At 35.0% G+C, this 17,512-nt stretch overlaps 1 protein-coding gene across 1 annotated transcript in view; it reads right to left on the bottom strand.

Moving 5' to 3' along the window:
• Window positions 1–17,512, bottom strand: part of lilli (AF4/FMR2 family member lilliputian) — a 216,685-nt gene that overhangs the window by 190,754 nt on the left and 8,419 nt on the right. Inside the window, exon 2 of the mRNA XM_029314267.2 lies at window positions 14,363–15,318. Coding sequence (XP_029170100.2) covers window positions 14,363–14,427 — 65 coding nt within the window. The 5' untranslated portion in view covers window positions 14,428–15,318. The remainder of the gene's footprint in view (window positions 1–14,362; window positions 15,319–17,512) is intronic.

The raw sequence follows: 17,512 nt of genomic DNA, 5'->3' as shown, positions 1-17,512 counted from the left end.
TTAATTTTCTATTAATGTATCCAAGATATCGTTAAGCCTAAAACAACTAATTAACAATTAATCAGTCCCAAATTGTACGATAACTTCTAATTTGGTTTATACAGGCGAAGTGTTAAGTTAATAAATATTGATTATATACAGCGTATAAATAAGAAAAGGAATCATTATTGGAAATAATGTATAATTTTTGGTGAAATAAAAGATTTTTAAAGGATTGACCAAAGATTTTTCTTTAAAGATAAAATTTGTGAGATTTAATTGATTGTGCAGAAACCTGACATGAAATAATCTTTTACACGCCAACAAAATTCTCAACGATTTATCTCTCTCGACTTGCTTATAACTCAATACTTGAGTTCATAACGAGGCAACTGGTCCTCTCGCGGTCTCAGCCTCGAAATAGCGACCTCGAATGCAAGGCAAGGCGACAACAACGCCGACACGTTTGTCATTGGCGATGCATTCCGCGTGATTTGTTCAACTCGGTCGCTCACCTCTTTTCGCCTTGGTAACAGTAACGCTTAAATAATAATGATCTACGCGGTCGACGACCACTACGACGACCTTCAAGACATATCGTACCACACTACATCACGTGGAATTCGGATGTGAAGCAATTTTTTGTCCAGCCTAATGTAACGGGTCCTCCCGAAAGACGAAGACCTTGGGATTTTTACCGTTTCTAACTCGATCCGAATCGTCATATCCGGTTACTTTTACTTGATCCGATATACAAGATTAGATATGATTCTAAAGAAATTCTTATCAAAGGGTAAGCAAATAGTTGCGATATTCTTTGGGACAGTTTTGTGAATGAATATTTACCTATTCATTTCTCGATTTCAAGAAGATATGTTCATAAGATATAATTTGAATACATTACCTTTAAGTAAAAAGTTGCTTTTTTACGTTAATTCTAATATCATCTAAATATATCAAAGCGCGAAATAAAAATATAATTTTATTGTTTTAAAAATAAAAATCGTCGACAAAATGATTTAAAAATTATTATGAAAAAATAGAGCAAAAAAAGCAATGTATTATTTTAATATAAAATGATCTCTTTTTGGAAAAAAAATATATTTTCTCAAAAATATTTACTGCAACTAAATTATTAATAGAACTTGATGCATTTCATATAAAAGCAAGTTTCGAGAGTTAAATCTAATCATACATTACTGAGTCGTACTGTCAAATAAAAATTTTTGAAGAATAGAAAAAAAAGAATAAAGAGTTTTAGAAAAATGATACACAGGGATTAACCGATGAGTTTTTTCTCTCAAGGTAATTGGACACTCGGCTCAAAGCAGGTGTTAGGCAAACTTAACCGACGGGATCCCGGTTCGATAGCGGAAGTTGCAAACGGGTTACACGTTGAATGCAACCCCCGGGGTTGAAGGGGAAAACGGTAAAGGAAAGAAAGCTTGTGAAGTGACGCACTCCTGCAGAGAAATTCTAAAAATGCTCGGCCAGCGGCATATGTCTCGTATAACGCCTTGACACGGTAGATCAAACAACCTCAGTCTAAGACTGGGATAGCTTTTTTAAGGTGACATATAAGCGTCGGCATAATTTAAAATATACATTAAATCATAAATGTTCAAAGGATTGTAAAGAATACTTTAACGGAATAAGAATTTTAAGAAATATTTTTCTTACAATTATATAAAATATTCTTTTAATAATTTCATAAATAACTATCGTTAATTTTAATCGTCGGTGTCTTATCTGTCAATCAATATTCAAGATTAATTCTTTTATAAAGAAAGTCGAGATATAAATATATTCTCTCACATAGCAATTTTTGTTAATTTTCGATAACTCCTCGAAAAATCTATTATTAAGTTAATATCACGAATTATAGATAACATTTGAAGTAAACATTTTAAATAAACTGTACGGATGGGAATTGTCATTCATGAGAAAATAACTCGCCGATATTTTGGAATGTCAACAGTCCGCATTGTAGAGACGTATATATAGCTTTATCGGAGAGTTATCAAAGGAATGTATGTATAATCTCTATGAAATAATCTTCTCCTTTATCACGGCGCAGGAAATCGTACGGCCGACAGCGGCGCGGTCTTGCCATTCATGTTTCTGAGAAATACCGTCAGTGGAGCGCTGCCTGGCTGTACATTACGCGAGAGAAAAGACTAGTCCTTCCCGGAGAAACCTACTTTCAACGAAGAGCTTCTATCCGTCGTCGACTTCTCATCGCACCTCGTTTCCTAAGCGCACTAATCACACCGATAACTCGCTCGCGAATAATGGCCATCTTCACCTTTTGAAATCGCGTCTCCCGCGACCTGACGATTTATCAACTTCGCTGAAAGTTACATCGCGCTCATTCAATCGGAATGCCGACGAAGAAAATTTCCCCTTCTCGCTACTGATCCTGAAGATGTTTACTTTCTTTATCGCATCGCCGAGCAATTTCGGTGAATCGATGAAATTATAAATCTTATCAATTCGCCCAGTGCAACTGACAAATATAAGTTTTATTCGTAAAAAAATATTTATTTGGAATTTAAAAAAATTATTAATTTTTTTTTTGTAATATAATTTTAATAAAATCTTATATTTCTGTCGATTTAAAGCTTTTTCGTTCAAATTAAATTATAAATATCAAGTGTGTTATAAAAGCAGTTGAATTTTGATTGAATTTTTGTCGAGGAAATTGTTCAGTTTCTCCAGATGTTCTCTGTAAAATTTCGTCACGGATCCAGACATCCTAAGGGGGCCATAAATGTAAACCGTTTATCGAGGTGTGAGATTAAACCGGCATCTTCACTTGCTTCGCCATCTACCGTGTGTCCCCTTCGATACGGTGCCTGATTCGAGTCGTGCATGCTATTGTCTCGTGTTAGGAGACGCTCACACTGTGCGCGAGCGCGTTTATAAGAGAACGACGAACGGGGCCACGCAAGTATACTCGGACGACGAACCGATCGTAACTTTCACCACCGTCGACGTTGGAACGCGATCGTCCTCGGTTTTAATTCTCGTTAAATCCCGAAATATCTACGATCGCGACCAGATCGAATCTGGTTTCGAACGAGAGAAACTAATTTCACATATCATATTAGTTGTATTAAATTAATGTAGGTATTATTAAATGTAAAATAACGAATTCATGCTTAATTCAATATTAAATGTAATGATGTTTATTTTATAATGTTAATCATTAAACGGACAAATAAATGAAGCGATAATCTTTGAATAATAAATTTTGTGCGGTAAATCAGAATTAAACAACCGAGTAGATTTTCTCTCGAAACTATTAATGATGTCATTGGGTATGTTTATCAATAATGATTATCAGCTAAATATTATGTGCAAACTTTACTGCGAACACCGTGCAATATAATCTGTGAAAACGTAGTTATGAATAGAGGCAACCGCGTGGCGTGATTCACGCAGTTGACATTAGTATATAGCGCGATAATATCAGCTGATTTACATTTAGTAGTGCGTGCGAGGCAGCAGAGCGACTGTTAAACAATCTTACATTATGCGTAAATATCTGCTTTCGAGTAAACAGTAAAAATACCGGACAATATACAAAGTAGTCCAAATATCGCAAACTTTCTGCATTGAAAATAATTATTAAATTCATAAATATTTGTTACAATAATACTGTCAATAAGTCATTTATTTGAAACAAATAAATATTAATCTGTTTTGAAAAGGATTTTCTTATATCAAATTATTTTTCACATCGAATCAACATTAGTTTATATAAATGATTTTATCAAATAAATGATTTATTAGGCAGTATCGAAATAAATATTTAATTCGAATTAAATACATTTTTTCAGTGTGGATAACAAGTCTGCTTTGAACTTATACTCAAGAATGCATGTACAAAATGCAGAATATGTATAAAAAATAAAAAAGGAATGTTAAAAGTTATTCGAAAAATCTGGGGCATGCTAAAACACATATGGTTAAAAGCATTATTACGTAAATGTTTGATATTTTGCAGTTATGAGACTTTTATGACTATGTCACAAGTGGATCTCTCTCTATCGCTTTTTTCTACAATCTTTCGTAAAGTTTATGTAAAAAATTGTGATATTTTTCTTTCTACATATATAGCAACTTATGTATTTATCTCTGACGCGCAGCAAGGGAAAAACGAGTTACGTATTTCTGGCTTTTAATCGTAATATGCACATATGTATGCAAAATGTATAAAAGTCATTTTTACCACAAAGCTTTAAATACTATGTACATTCCGTATAATCTTACGAAAACAACTTGTTATAGTTTTTTGACATTTTTTTTTATTCTAACATTTTTTTGTAAAATAATCTTTCAAACAATTATAAAATAACTTTTTATAGAATATATATAGACTTTCTTTCATTCATTTTAGTATAATGCGTGCATTTTTACAAACAATGCTTGTGCAAAAATAATTTTGCAATATAATTTACTATTAGGTCAAGATATGTATAAAGAAGCAATACAAATACAAGATTAATAAATACAATATATATAATAAATTCGTGATATGATTTTATAATTCTTGTCTAATTAGATAATTTTGTTTACTCTTACTAAAGTAATACTAAAACTGTTATCAATTTTTTATTTTAAAAATTTAGCACACCAAATGTCAATCCGCACGTAGAGGTTATCGAGATATTCCAGGAAACAAGAAACAACTTCATCAACGACTTGAAACATTTATTTCACCGTATAAAAGCAAACAAAATCATCATGTTGCAAAAACTTATGAAACAACAAATCAATCATTCGTCCCAATTTATTTGTATCTTTCCTCACGTTTTTCTACTTGTTGAATTTGATAATTGCAATTTCGCTAAAAAGTAAAAGTTTTCATATAAATAGAATAAAAGTACTAGTAAAAGTTTTCTTGTGTAAATAGAACAAAATGCGTACACCGTGCGATACTTTCTTGTTAGCGACTATAACATACATATTTAAAATAGAGATTAGAAAACTTGTTGCTGCTTTTAAAGTTGGAATATTTTAATTTAACTAACGGGTGTGCTACATAGTCCTGACGACCGAAAAAGTCAGTCTAGTATTTCCAGAGATACGCGATATCTCTTTGCCGATTATTAATGCATGAAAATGTTTGTAGAAAAAAAAACGCATATCGCGCCTGGGAATTCACACTCTATGTGACATGTGACGCATTATCAAAGGGTTTCCCTGTTGTCAATTGTGAACGCAACCGAAGACGGCCGAGTCCGCGCGTTAGAAATCCAGCGGTGAAAGTGGTGGACTTGCACGGCGGCTCCTCGTGGCACTGATCTTAACGATCGTTAGAATGTGTCCGATACACAAGAATAAAACGATGCCTTTTATATGCATTACGTCTCGAGAGCGCGAAGCCCTCGAATTATATGTAGAAAGGAGAACTTCCAGAGGGAAATGTTGAAAATTCGCGCGAGTCTCTTCGCGGCGCGAATTCGAGTTCGTTATAAAATGTAAACAACTCTGCCACGAGAGCACGTACGACTTCCTAATCGCCCGCTAATTTTCACGAGGCAAAGGTGAACGGATTTACGGTTTCGCGTATTCTACTTTCAACCGGCACGAATTTAAAGCAATAATAAGCTCTCGTCGAAATTTCGAAATACATATTTCGCAGTTTGACGTAATAAAATCCGTATTTGTCCGACGTACAAGCAACGAGCGAATGCAATGATCTGTAATCTCGCATCGCGAGACTGATGCGTTTATATTTAATTATCTTGCAGAGCTATCGTGAACCGAAGGCGTGTAAACAAACGCATTTCTTTGAGAACGTACGTTGAGAAAGCCACATTAAACAACTTTCGATCGAATACCGCGATCTTTATTTAATTTTTAATGCGCGTCTTACTTTGCAAATACACGGTAAATTAAAATATATAGATTTTTTCTCTTTATTTTAAAATCTTTTTATTTTATATTAATATTTTAAAAAATCTTTATTTTAAAAGGCCAAAAACTCTATATCTATATTAATCGAAAAAAGGTATAAACAAAAGAAATCGCAGGATATTGCATAGAAATAATGCAAATGGCGAGAACCGTGCTTAAACAGATGCAAATTGTATAATTAATCGCCAATGTATGTATATTTCTCGCGATGCGTTCGCGTGCGATTTCTTCGCCAAAGATACTTGCAGAACTCCAGAGAAAGACCAATCAATCAGCTGTGTGTGCCATCTGCATAATTAGCATACCGTCTATGAAGAAATCAATCGCGTGCGACTAATAGCAAGCAAGACTGACAGTCTTAATTAGAATTTCTCATTGCTATGTAAACGGACTATTATTTGCAACAATTTTCCCTGGGAACTCGCATAATTCGTGGAATAACGTCGGGAAAGAATAACGCGCTCGATACATTGTGCTTATTTGTCATACATATAGTTAATGTTTCATTACAAACGTTCGAGTTATTGTTCGTAAATTGTCCGAGTTGTGTACCCGTTCTCAGATTATATATTTTCCCGTAAACTGTTGTCCTAATCAGCTTTGCAAAATCAATCACACATATATTAATCAAAGTTTTGCGAAATGCAATATTACATATAGTCGAAAATGATTATTACTTGTTCCGAATAATGAAAAATAAAATACTGATTTTTAGTTTCTCGAAATCTTGTTCAAAAAATATAAAGGTGATATTATAATACTCGATAATGAAAAAAATGAAATAACTATTTTAATTGCATTAATGCATATGTACATATAAATTAATGTTTGTATGTATGCAAATTATATATATAATTACATATACTGTGTAATAATATCGTATTGTGTACGCTTGAAGTACAATTATTAATATCTATATATAGTTTAATGAGAATAAACATATATAAATTTTGATGAAAAAATCTTGAAAAAATCTCTTTATATCGATAGCAAGATATAATTTACTATGATACATGTGATCGATTGTCGCGAGTTCAAGGTCGTGAAATCCATGCCACTTCGACGCAGCTTCAGCTAATTGTAATTTCTTTTCTAAAAGAATATTACTATATACACTCTCGTTTCTCCAGCGCACTTTGAAGGAATCGGCAAATAGCTGGCGAAAGCGCTTCACGACCTTTCTCTTCAACTACAAATTATCGATGACGCACAAATACCTCACTTTATTCAATCATTGTCAATTCGAGGAGCATATAGATTGGACAAAGTTATTTCCTTCCGTGTTTAGCATTGCGCAGAAATTATATAAATCGAAACTGAAAGTCGATTAAAACCAAACAGCGATATTTTATATCTCAATGTAAGAATTACAAACTTTTTTTTTCGCATAAAAGTCAGACCTTAATTTCAATAAACTTTCTAAAAAAAAAAAAAAAAAAAATTTACAGTTTATATAATATAAAAAACACTCATCTCTTTCTCATTCGTAAAAAGAAATAAATTGTTAATTAAGTATCGTCTCTCATTGTCAGATTTTTTCTCAAGAAAATCTTGTTATCAGAATTGAAATGGAAAACTTGTTATTATAGAATAGGAATGAAAAAAAAACAGATAATAGCAGACAAAAGTTACGCTCATTTTTATATGGAATTATGCAAAAATAGCTTTTTTCCAATTTACAGAAGACGCTGATTATCGCTCGAAAAAATTCTTCGGATCAACGACCGGATTTGTGGTTCAAACCATGCTTTCAATTTAGTTTCCGATGAAAAATCGAATAATTTTTTATTCGCATCTGATCATAATCAGAAATTTAATTAACCACATGAAACAGCTGGAAATAATTAACATATTTAAAATTCCCCATCGATTCAATTTGCAGTCAAACACACTAACAAACCAAATGTATATATGTTTTCTTGAAACAATTTACGAATCAACGCACACCTATATCATTGTTACCGCGAGCCTCAGATAAGATTATGCACAAAAGTCCTTCTTTTTCTTTCCGCTCGTACATATTTATCAGTCGAGGTCGCGCATTTGGTTACCCTGAACACTTTTAACGAAGATTGCCTCGATTAATTCGTCGTATCGAAGAAAAAAAATATAAAAAATTGAACAAAATTTTTTTGTATTCAAATAAAAGCACGCGCGCGCCGATATAATATATGCAATTTATTAATATGGACGAATTCACGCAATTAGAAAACGAGATAAAGAATGGAATTTAAATAATCGTTGAAGAAATATATTTCCCGAAAATATGTCGCGAGATATTTAAAATATACGCTCGTAGAGCCCGTTACTATATTCCACGGAACATTTTTGGTTTGAGAAACATTGTTCTGAAATTGAACGTGAGAACAGACAAAATTATGGGACGATATCTGGTATAATCGTCACGTATGGAGAAAATAACTTGAAGCGTAGCCGCTCGCTCGGGGGTTAAAGTTTCGAAGCTATGCTCGAAGCGTGACGATGCGTGCGCTAGATAAGCTGGCTTCCATTCGATTCGACAAACTCCTAACCCGACCCAAGTCATTCGTGGCAGGAAAAATTTCCTTTTCTCGTATCGCGCCCGTCGTTTTGTGTGCGTTCGTGTCGGGACCAACTCGATCACTTTTGCTCGGTCGCTCCGCCACCCACTGATAGCGAGTGAAAATGTCAAAACGAACTCGAGAGAACGGTGAACTCGCCCTGGCATCACGCGATAATATATAAAATGAAATCAAAACGCATTCCCCCGTAATAACTTTCAAGCTACGTTCCGCGCACGCGGGATACATATCGCGTAGAATATTTTAGATGCGAGCGAAAATTATTGCGCTGTTATAATCCCAGATTATCACGATCAAAATTACATTTTGTTATTACCGTAACGTATCATATTATTTTGTATAGGATATCTCTTCATTTATGTATACGTATACATGCATATATACATACAATCAGTTCGGTACAAATAAAATTATGTATTAAAATAATTTTCATCAAATTTTTTAGAGATATAATTATATTATTGTTCAAACTTGAGAAGGAAAGATGATAATCAACATTCCTCTGTAACTACTGAGACGAAAAAATATAGCATGTTTATTTATGCGAGATGCTTTATTTATAGCAGAGACATTTTTCAAGATGAGAGTATCGCGAAGGTTCGGTTAAAACTGTCACATAATCGACGACGATGCGGAGATACGGGAAAGATTAGAGGGCGAAAAATAGGTCAACGTACTAACGGCGCTGCAGAATGTCGGAACCCTGCGGCTACGATAATGAGAAAAGAAACACGGCGCCATCGTCTCCTCCCATCGTTCTCCTGCGCGTGAACGGTCCTTTTCCACTGATTTCCCCCTTTTCGTGCTTCACGCTCGACTCACGCCTGGTATTACACGCGGAAAGTATATAAAGTAGCGTAACTGTTTTCTATATTTTTAATTTAAAGGTGAAATTATCGCGAATAAAATTCAAAGAAAAAATCGCATAAAAAATATCTATTTTATTTATATTTTTCTATAGATCTTCATAGAATTAATGAAATTCAATTTGAAAAACTAGAATATAATATTTTCTCTTAGTTCTGAGTTTATGTATATTATACGCATATGTGTAAAATTCTAAAATAAGAAAAAGCCGCAATGTGTTTTCCCTAAATAAACTGTAAACTCGGCGCGTGATTTGAAGAAAGAGCGTGCAGAAAGAGCGCAGCTGAAAAAGCAGACCCTGTGTTTCTCCGCGGCGGTATAATCTTACATGCATTATCGCGGAGATGTTTCGAGAGAGGAGTGCATAAAAAGTTCAGAGAAATTATACGTCTCTTAATTTCGTCGAGTGAAGAAAAAACGATGCATCGATACCGTGTGATTTACGCGCGTGTGCGTCGCGTCGAGACAGGGAGCGTAATTTCCTCAAAACACCACCGTACGATTATCCACCCTTTAATTTCGTTCAATTACCTTATATCCTCGCAATTTGCCGCGAATGTGCGAATCGATATTCGTATATACAGCCATCGCGCGAGACAGAGTCCGAAGGTAGTAAATAGAGAAAGTGCCACAACGATCTCCGTCCTCTTGGCGCCCTGTGCGATAATGAGAATAGAAGGGCGAAGCCGGAACACACACTCTTTCTCCATATCTTTACCTCTCTTATCTCTCTTTATCCCTCTTTTTTCCCGTCTCATTCGTTGCTCCCGCAGTTTTCCTTCCCTTTTCCTCTATTTATTTATTTATCAATCTATACCTATTTACCTATTATTTATCTATCTACTGTCGCACGCTCGATATATTCCTCACGCATGAAACAGTCTGAACAAACACGAGCGCGAAAGCTCGTTAGCCGAGTGAGAGAATGCACTCGGCGGGACTGACGAGGATTTAATTTCATCGACCGCCATTACGGGATTTGCACGCATAAAAAGAGCCATCGCGAAAGATCGGTCAAGTCGAAAGACTTAATCTTGCGAGGTACAGAATTTTTATCGAAGAGCAAAAAGAAGGATGTTCAATTCAACAATATCTCGTAATCATCCTACGATACTTAACACGTATTTTGAAAATTGATTAAAAGCTTTAACTCAGTATTACATATGTAAAATAGCATCAAGAAATGTTCTTTCTCTATAAATTAATATAATTAATGTTCGCTGCATTTTTGACGAACAATCTTAAATAATATTCTTCAACTCTAATTAAAATCTTAAATTTTTAATTATAGTTGCAAAAGTATTTAAATGCAAAAAATTATATTAAAAGAATTGATAAAATAATGAATTAAAATTGATTAAATTAGAAAGATTAGATGCAAATATACATGACAATTAAAAGAAGATATATGTATTGTAAGGAATCCAATAAACTTTTGGAATTATTTTCATCATATAATTGAGCGAATTAACGGTTTATTGTGCACTGCAAAAAAGGAGGATCCACGTGAAGTTCGACTCGAACAAATTTCCTTCGAAGCGAAACGATGATCGCATGGTGGTGAAAGGAATTCCACGCCTGTGATTCTTATTGACAGACGCGTCACTCGAAAAACGGTTCTTTCTACGGAATCGGGAATAAAACTCGTTCGCAAACTCGTCTCGTTATTGAGTTATTATTGTCATCGTCCGGAGATTCGTTCGAGCTAACTTTCTCTTCGTTCCGCCGCGACGATTTGAGGATTCAACGCAGACGTGGAATTATCAGCGCGCTTCTTGCTCTAGCTTATCTAACATCGGGAAAGTGACCTCCCACTGTTGCGTTGGTAAAAAATTATATTTATATTTATTTCCACGAAATCCCAATCTCCACGAAAGGTATATTTAATAGCAAAAGTTTCACTAATATTAATCCGAATTAAATTAATTCGAAAATTAAGTAAATTGCATGTATTTACGTATGTATACACTGAAAAAATTTGTTAACTTGACTAAATCTTTCAACTAAATTATTATTTTATTAATTGAACATATATTAGTATTTGAATTAAATATACGTTTTGTTAGATTTAATATATTATATTGAATTTAAATATTTTTATATGATCAATTAACAAAATAATATTTAGTTGAAAAGTTTAGTCAACAAATTTTATTTTCAATATATGTGTAATAATACTTATTTCATTATAGATAATATTATAATAATGTAATAATAATTTAATAGATATATTATTATTATTAAAGTATTATAAAATTGAATTATAGTTATAAAGAATGTTTTTTGAGTAACATCAAAAAAGCTTGTCTGCTCTTAATTTCAAACCGATTACGTATATACATATATGTATATAAGTACGAATGCCAATCGTGTATCTTATATGATCAACAAGAAGTATACCTACTGACTATGGTTGAAAATGAGCCAACTATGGCGATATCTCGACGCGAATATTTCGAGCAACAAAGTGTGCAAACGGTAAAATTATTATTCCACCAGCTGTGCGATCGTTAATTACGTTTACATTGAATATAAGTCAACGCGTATAAGCCTCCATGTTATTTTGCGAAATTCGAGGACAGCCGTGACGGCGTTACGTGAGTATTGTTCCAAGTGTTGGCTGATACTGGGTGCACGTCGTCGCGAATATCACGTCGTTAACAACGGAGTTGACGTGCGAAATGTGCGTACTTATATATATATATATATATATATATATATATTCTCTGGTCGTACTTATATATATATATATACGAACGCAACAGTCGACAATATCGCATTCATCACGCGTTTTACGAGACGATTCATCGAGTCACGAAATATTTTACACTTTACTTATACAAAGCATTAGATTTATGTACATAAGAGAACCCCGCTAATCTTTCTTCACTCACCCCTCTAATTGAATTTCTTATTACCGCATTTAAATTTTTAATTCTCCTTTATGCTTTATCAATAATCGTATCGTATAATCCGTTGAACTGAATTAATTAATTAATAATTATTACTTAGGGAGGCTGAATTAATTTATTTTCCAAAATTTTCTTGAAAAGGGCAAAGATTGTATCGTAAGCCACGTCTTTTTTTCAGCCAACGGCAACATTTGTAAGAAGTAAATTAAAGTTGCGTGCATGTTCGACCGATATATCGAGGCTATGTACATAAGTCGCACACGTGCGAGAGATGCGTGCGTAAGCCAGGCACAAGTCGGATATCGACGTACACACAAACATACACATATATGTTACTGCCCTTCATTGGCTGTTTTGCATTTAACAGGGCCGCGCCAAGGACAATGGTGGTGCAAATGCATCAACATAACGCGATGTCGTGTGATCAAGGTCGTCGTTTTCACGAATCGAAACGAGCGCCGAAATATTTAACAAGACGAGACGCAAATAACAAGTGCTAAAAACTGTGTTTCGCCATTAGGTTACCAAATTTAAAGCTTTGTAGTTCGAATTGTGACATAATTCCCGAAGCATATTTATCTCTCAAATAATAAAAATGTAAAAAAAAGAAATATTTTTTCGATCAAGCTATTCGTAATATAAGAAGTTAAAACTCGTTTAATCTGTGATTTGACCCTGACATTGATAATTATGATTGACCTTGATTGATAAGGTTGTCATCGATTTGTCGATATCACGGACTATATATAATCATATATAATTTAGGTAATGGCGCAATACGTTGATAAAGAGAAATTAATGTGATTACTCAGAATATTAAAATTTAAATAGTTGCGTTCTTCGCAAATGTAAGAAGTGATATTTCAGGATGTACTCTCGTTTAGTGTTAAATATGGCCATCCAGTTTTAGATTTGAACGAGACAAGCGTTATACATACTTCGTGTAAACAAGAGCAATACATTAGATAGCCGCACATTTAGCACTAAATGGGTGGTGAGAATGCTGACCAGAGTATGTTAACTCTCAACTGCAATATCTATAGTCGGAACTATGCTTTTCACTTTGCGGCCGCAAGAAGCGGCTTTCTCTCTCTATAACCTTCGATATTTCTCCTCGCATTTTAAATAAAAAATAATAAAATTCGATCTTTCGTTTCAGTTTTAAAAATATGCAAAAGCAATTCAAGATCTTTTGGGTAAACATCAATAACCATACAATCATATACAATTTATAATGTACATAATATATTATTGATTAACATTTTAAACACGGTAATGGTACTACACATTATTCATGCATATTATTTTTTACATATTTATACGTATTATTTTATACACATTACTTTGTGGTTTCTATATATCAATATCAATATTTATAAAAAAAATGTATAAAAAAAGAGTTACAAAATTTGTATATTAAAATTACTATTAAATTACTTAATATCACATATTATTTAATAAATTATTACCTACAATAAAACATGTATACTCAAATATACACCATTTATATTTATAATATAAAAATTTATTTTATATTGGAGAATTTTACATCATTACTTAGTTTGTGAAATTTTTTCAAAGGATATTTGAAAGAATGTATCAAGAATTTTTAATTTGCGATTTAGTTTTTATTTTACGATAGACAAACAATTTTTTGAGGAAAAAATTCTAAATTTTTTGATAATAATAACAGTATCGATGTGTTGTCGATTTATTAAAATCTATACAGCGATATTATTTTACTATTTATGATTATCATGTATCATTTAATAAATTATCTAGTATAAAACATTTATATACTCAAATACGCACTATTTCTTATTTATATATAAAAATTTATTTTATATTGCATAATCTTACACAATTTCATATTTATAAAATGTTTTCAAATGATATCTTAAAGAATGTATTGTACATATCAAAATTTTTAATTTACAATTTAGTTTTTATTTTGCGATAAACAATTTTTTGAAGGGAAAAATTCCAAATTTCTCGATAATAACAACAGTATCAGTTGTCGATTGATTGAAATATATACAGCGGTACCATTTTGCCGAGCTTAAAATGCTAAAAGGCTCGAGTCGATCACTCGAGTGGAAATGAGAGTTGTGCACTCACCTCGATAAGGTGCCCTTGAGCAAAGGATTCCTGTCGTCATAATACCCGCCGCCGGACGAAGGCATCTTCAAGTAATCCAAACAACGAGCGTGTGGCACTGGTCACTAACACTACGGCACTGCATCACTGCATCAGTTGTTCGTGTGATCTGATCCACTGGGTTTAGCTCTCCATTCACCACCGATAATACACTGCCGGTAGTCGCGATGACAGTTTATCTCGACGGTTGTTACGCGCGCGATGCATCGTCCTTCCGGCGACAATGACAGCGGCAACTGCGACGATGGGAACGATTACGATGGGAACTACGAGGGAACAAAGTAACCGCGCATATCGCGACTTATTCACGACGGGAAAACAAGAAAAAAAACCCTCGCGACTTCCTCCGAAAATCGGGATTAATCTCGAAGCCGTACGCGGAGGATACTCGCGTCAAGATAACATCAGCTGTCTTGTCTTTCGACTTCCACCTCTTCCTCGTATCCAATTCTGCCCTTCTCGTCTTATCGATATAATAACAAACTTGCTTTTCGTCGAGATTCTTTCATAAATCTTCGTACAAAAAAAGTTCCTGACAACTCGAAGAAATCAAACATTCAGTGAAAATATCCGTGATGTCCAGTCACAAACACTGTCAGAAGGGACCGATCGGAATAACTGTCACAGCGAAATTCCACACTTTCCGTAAACAAACTCACCACGAAGGACGTAGACTCTAAAGCACGATAGCGATAACTCGATCGCGGTTCCGAAGTTCGTGCGACCAGATGATATTAGCCACCAGTTGACTGATCGACTGCGCCAACACGCTTGCGCGAACGCCACGGTGATTCCCCTTCTCTCTCTCTCTCTCTCTCGCAGTCTTGCGATCACCAGATGTGGCGTCGCGACGACGACGTCAACCCGTTCGGGAGTGCCTTCACCTTGTCGGTCCTGGTTGTTTCTCCTTGTTACACCTGCGAGCAGAATGATACAGTCTCTCAGATCCGAATCGCTACTGTCTCTCGCGAGGATTCACGCACGTGTACGTACGCACACGCACCATCTGGTGCGAGGCTGCAACTGGCCGCGTCAACACGTGCAGCCACCGCTACCAAACATGGCCGCCTGTCAATTCCCCCCAGTTGCTACCGTAGCAGAAGACGCGATCGCTCTTTGATTCGCCGCCGAGAGATTTGCACTTACAATTAGTTTGGTCGCTATCGATGTCGCGGATTTCTGCGGATCGATCGCGCGAAATCTGTTACGATTCAACGCCAGCCGAAATCACGCGCGATACGCTTTAATCGGCCGAGTGAAAGTGCGGCGAGCGCAGCTGACAGTCGCTCGGCCGATCTCGCGTTGCCCTCCCTCCCTCCTACCCCCTTTTTTCTCCCTCTCTCCGTTCCTTCCTTTCGATCCTGCTTTTCTCGCTCTTTTTCTCTTTCTCTCTCTCTCTTTCTCGCTAACCAGTCCACGCGCGAAGGCTGTCGTTGACGTAAACAAACGGAATATTCCCCGCTGGAGCATCGCGAAAGTAAAGGTTTATTTAACGGAATCATTTTTGTCTTATAACGAATTCACACGAGCCCCGTCGATTGGACAATAATTAAGCCTAATTCACATGTTCGTGTTATTCGAAATTATAGTTGGAGCCTAATTAAAATTTAAATGGGAAATCAAAAGTGTGTGTTTAGCAATGGTATTCTCTCTCTCTCTAGTTCTTTTTCTCCGAGTTATGTTAACTTATTAATTAAAAACTGGATTATGAGAATCGATGTTTATCGTTTTTGCTGCAATTAAATGTTTCAGAACCAACGACATATACGTATAGATATACAAGCGTTTTCTCCGCGGAGATAAAACCGGAAATTGGCAGTTTGAGATTGAGAGAGATAATTTTATTGTCTCTCAGCGTATCTTTGTCAGTCGTACGTCGTCATCGAATAACAAGATATGTACGTTGTCAATGGTCGCTTCAAGGACAATATACAAGATATGATTTAGAATTGATAGAGCGTACTAAAATTTCAAATACAATTATTTCACTACAACTATATGTGATATCGTATCTATTTATTATACGTTATGATTAATCATCAACATATATCCCGCCATGATTAAGCACTCTCGAGTAATGCATTGTATATTAATTTTTACACACATATATATGTATAAACGATAGCAAATAAACATTTCTTAGAATCATCAATTTACAAGATAGAGTGAGAAAGAAAATATTAAATAAAACAAATAAATCCTTGCTATATCCAATTAAATGAAATATTAGAATCGTATACAATAATTATTTTATTCAGATTTCACGCATTAAAATACATATATTTAATTTTTTTTCTCTACATCTCATCCTTCAAAATTATTTTAAAGAAAATCCTTAAAAAAAATGCAGTTAAAATGCATATATGTATATTTAATTTTTTTCTCTACATCTCATCCTTCAAAATTACTTTAAAGAAAATCCTTAAAAAATGCACTTAAAATGCATATATTTAATTTTTTTCTCTACATACAATAACTTAATTCTAATTCTTTATATACTCATATATATAGATAAAAAATCCACGATATTAAAGGCACGCAGCGAGCTGAGACATCCTAAATATACGTTACTGTTATTACGATATAACTGCGCTGTTACAGCACAGTGTTCATACAGATCCCTTACCTTATTCAAGATTCCTCGGCGAACGCAATCATTTTTTTTCAAAACAGTCTTTTTGTCTCGAGATTTGTGAAAGGTTTCGCGATCTTCTTCCGCCGATAACTTGAAGTATGCCGCAACGCGCGAGGCAGAGAGACGGTCTGGCGTCTCTTTTCCCCCCAAATCTTCGGAACATGGACGGACGATATTCGGAAAGCGACGATGTACGAGGAAGGAAGGGGAAGGGGAGCCACGCGCTTCCGAACCCACGACGAAGGTGCTACGCGTGTCGCCGTAGAGCGGAACGGCACCAGGTGAAGTGGTCGTTTATTTATAAACCGCCGCGAAAGCAGAGAGAAAAGAACGCGCCCGGTTGATTCGCGTCTCTCGCTTCGTAAACTGCGAGCCCGCTGCGCGCCAGCTGTCACGTGACCGCCGGAGCCGAGTCGAGCCGAGCCGAGCCGAGTCGGGCCGAGGCGGGCGCGTCAAATTGTAAATACACGTTTGTA

This window comes from Nylanderia fulva, unplaced genomic scaffold, assembly GCF_048542155.1.
Source record: "Nylanderia fulva isolate GAGA-0341 unplaced genomic scaffold, ASM4854215v1 Scaffold41, whole genome shotgun sequence".
NCBI classification, from domain to species: Eukaryota; Metazoa; Arthropoda; class Insecta; order Hymenoptera; family Formicidae; genus Nylanderia; species Nylanderia fulva.
The sequence above is the reverse complement of the archived record's forward strand: the minus strand, read 5'-3'. Positions and strand labels throughout refer to the sequence as shown.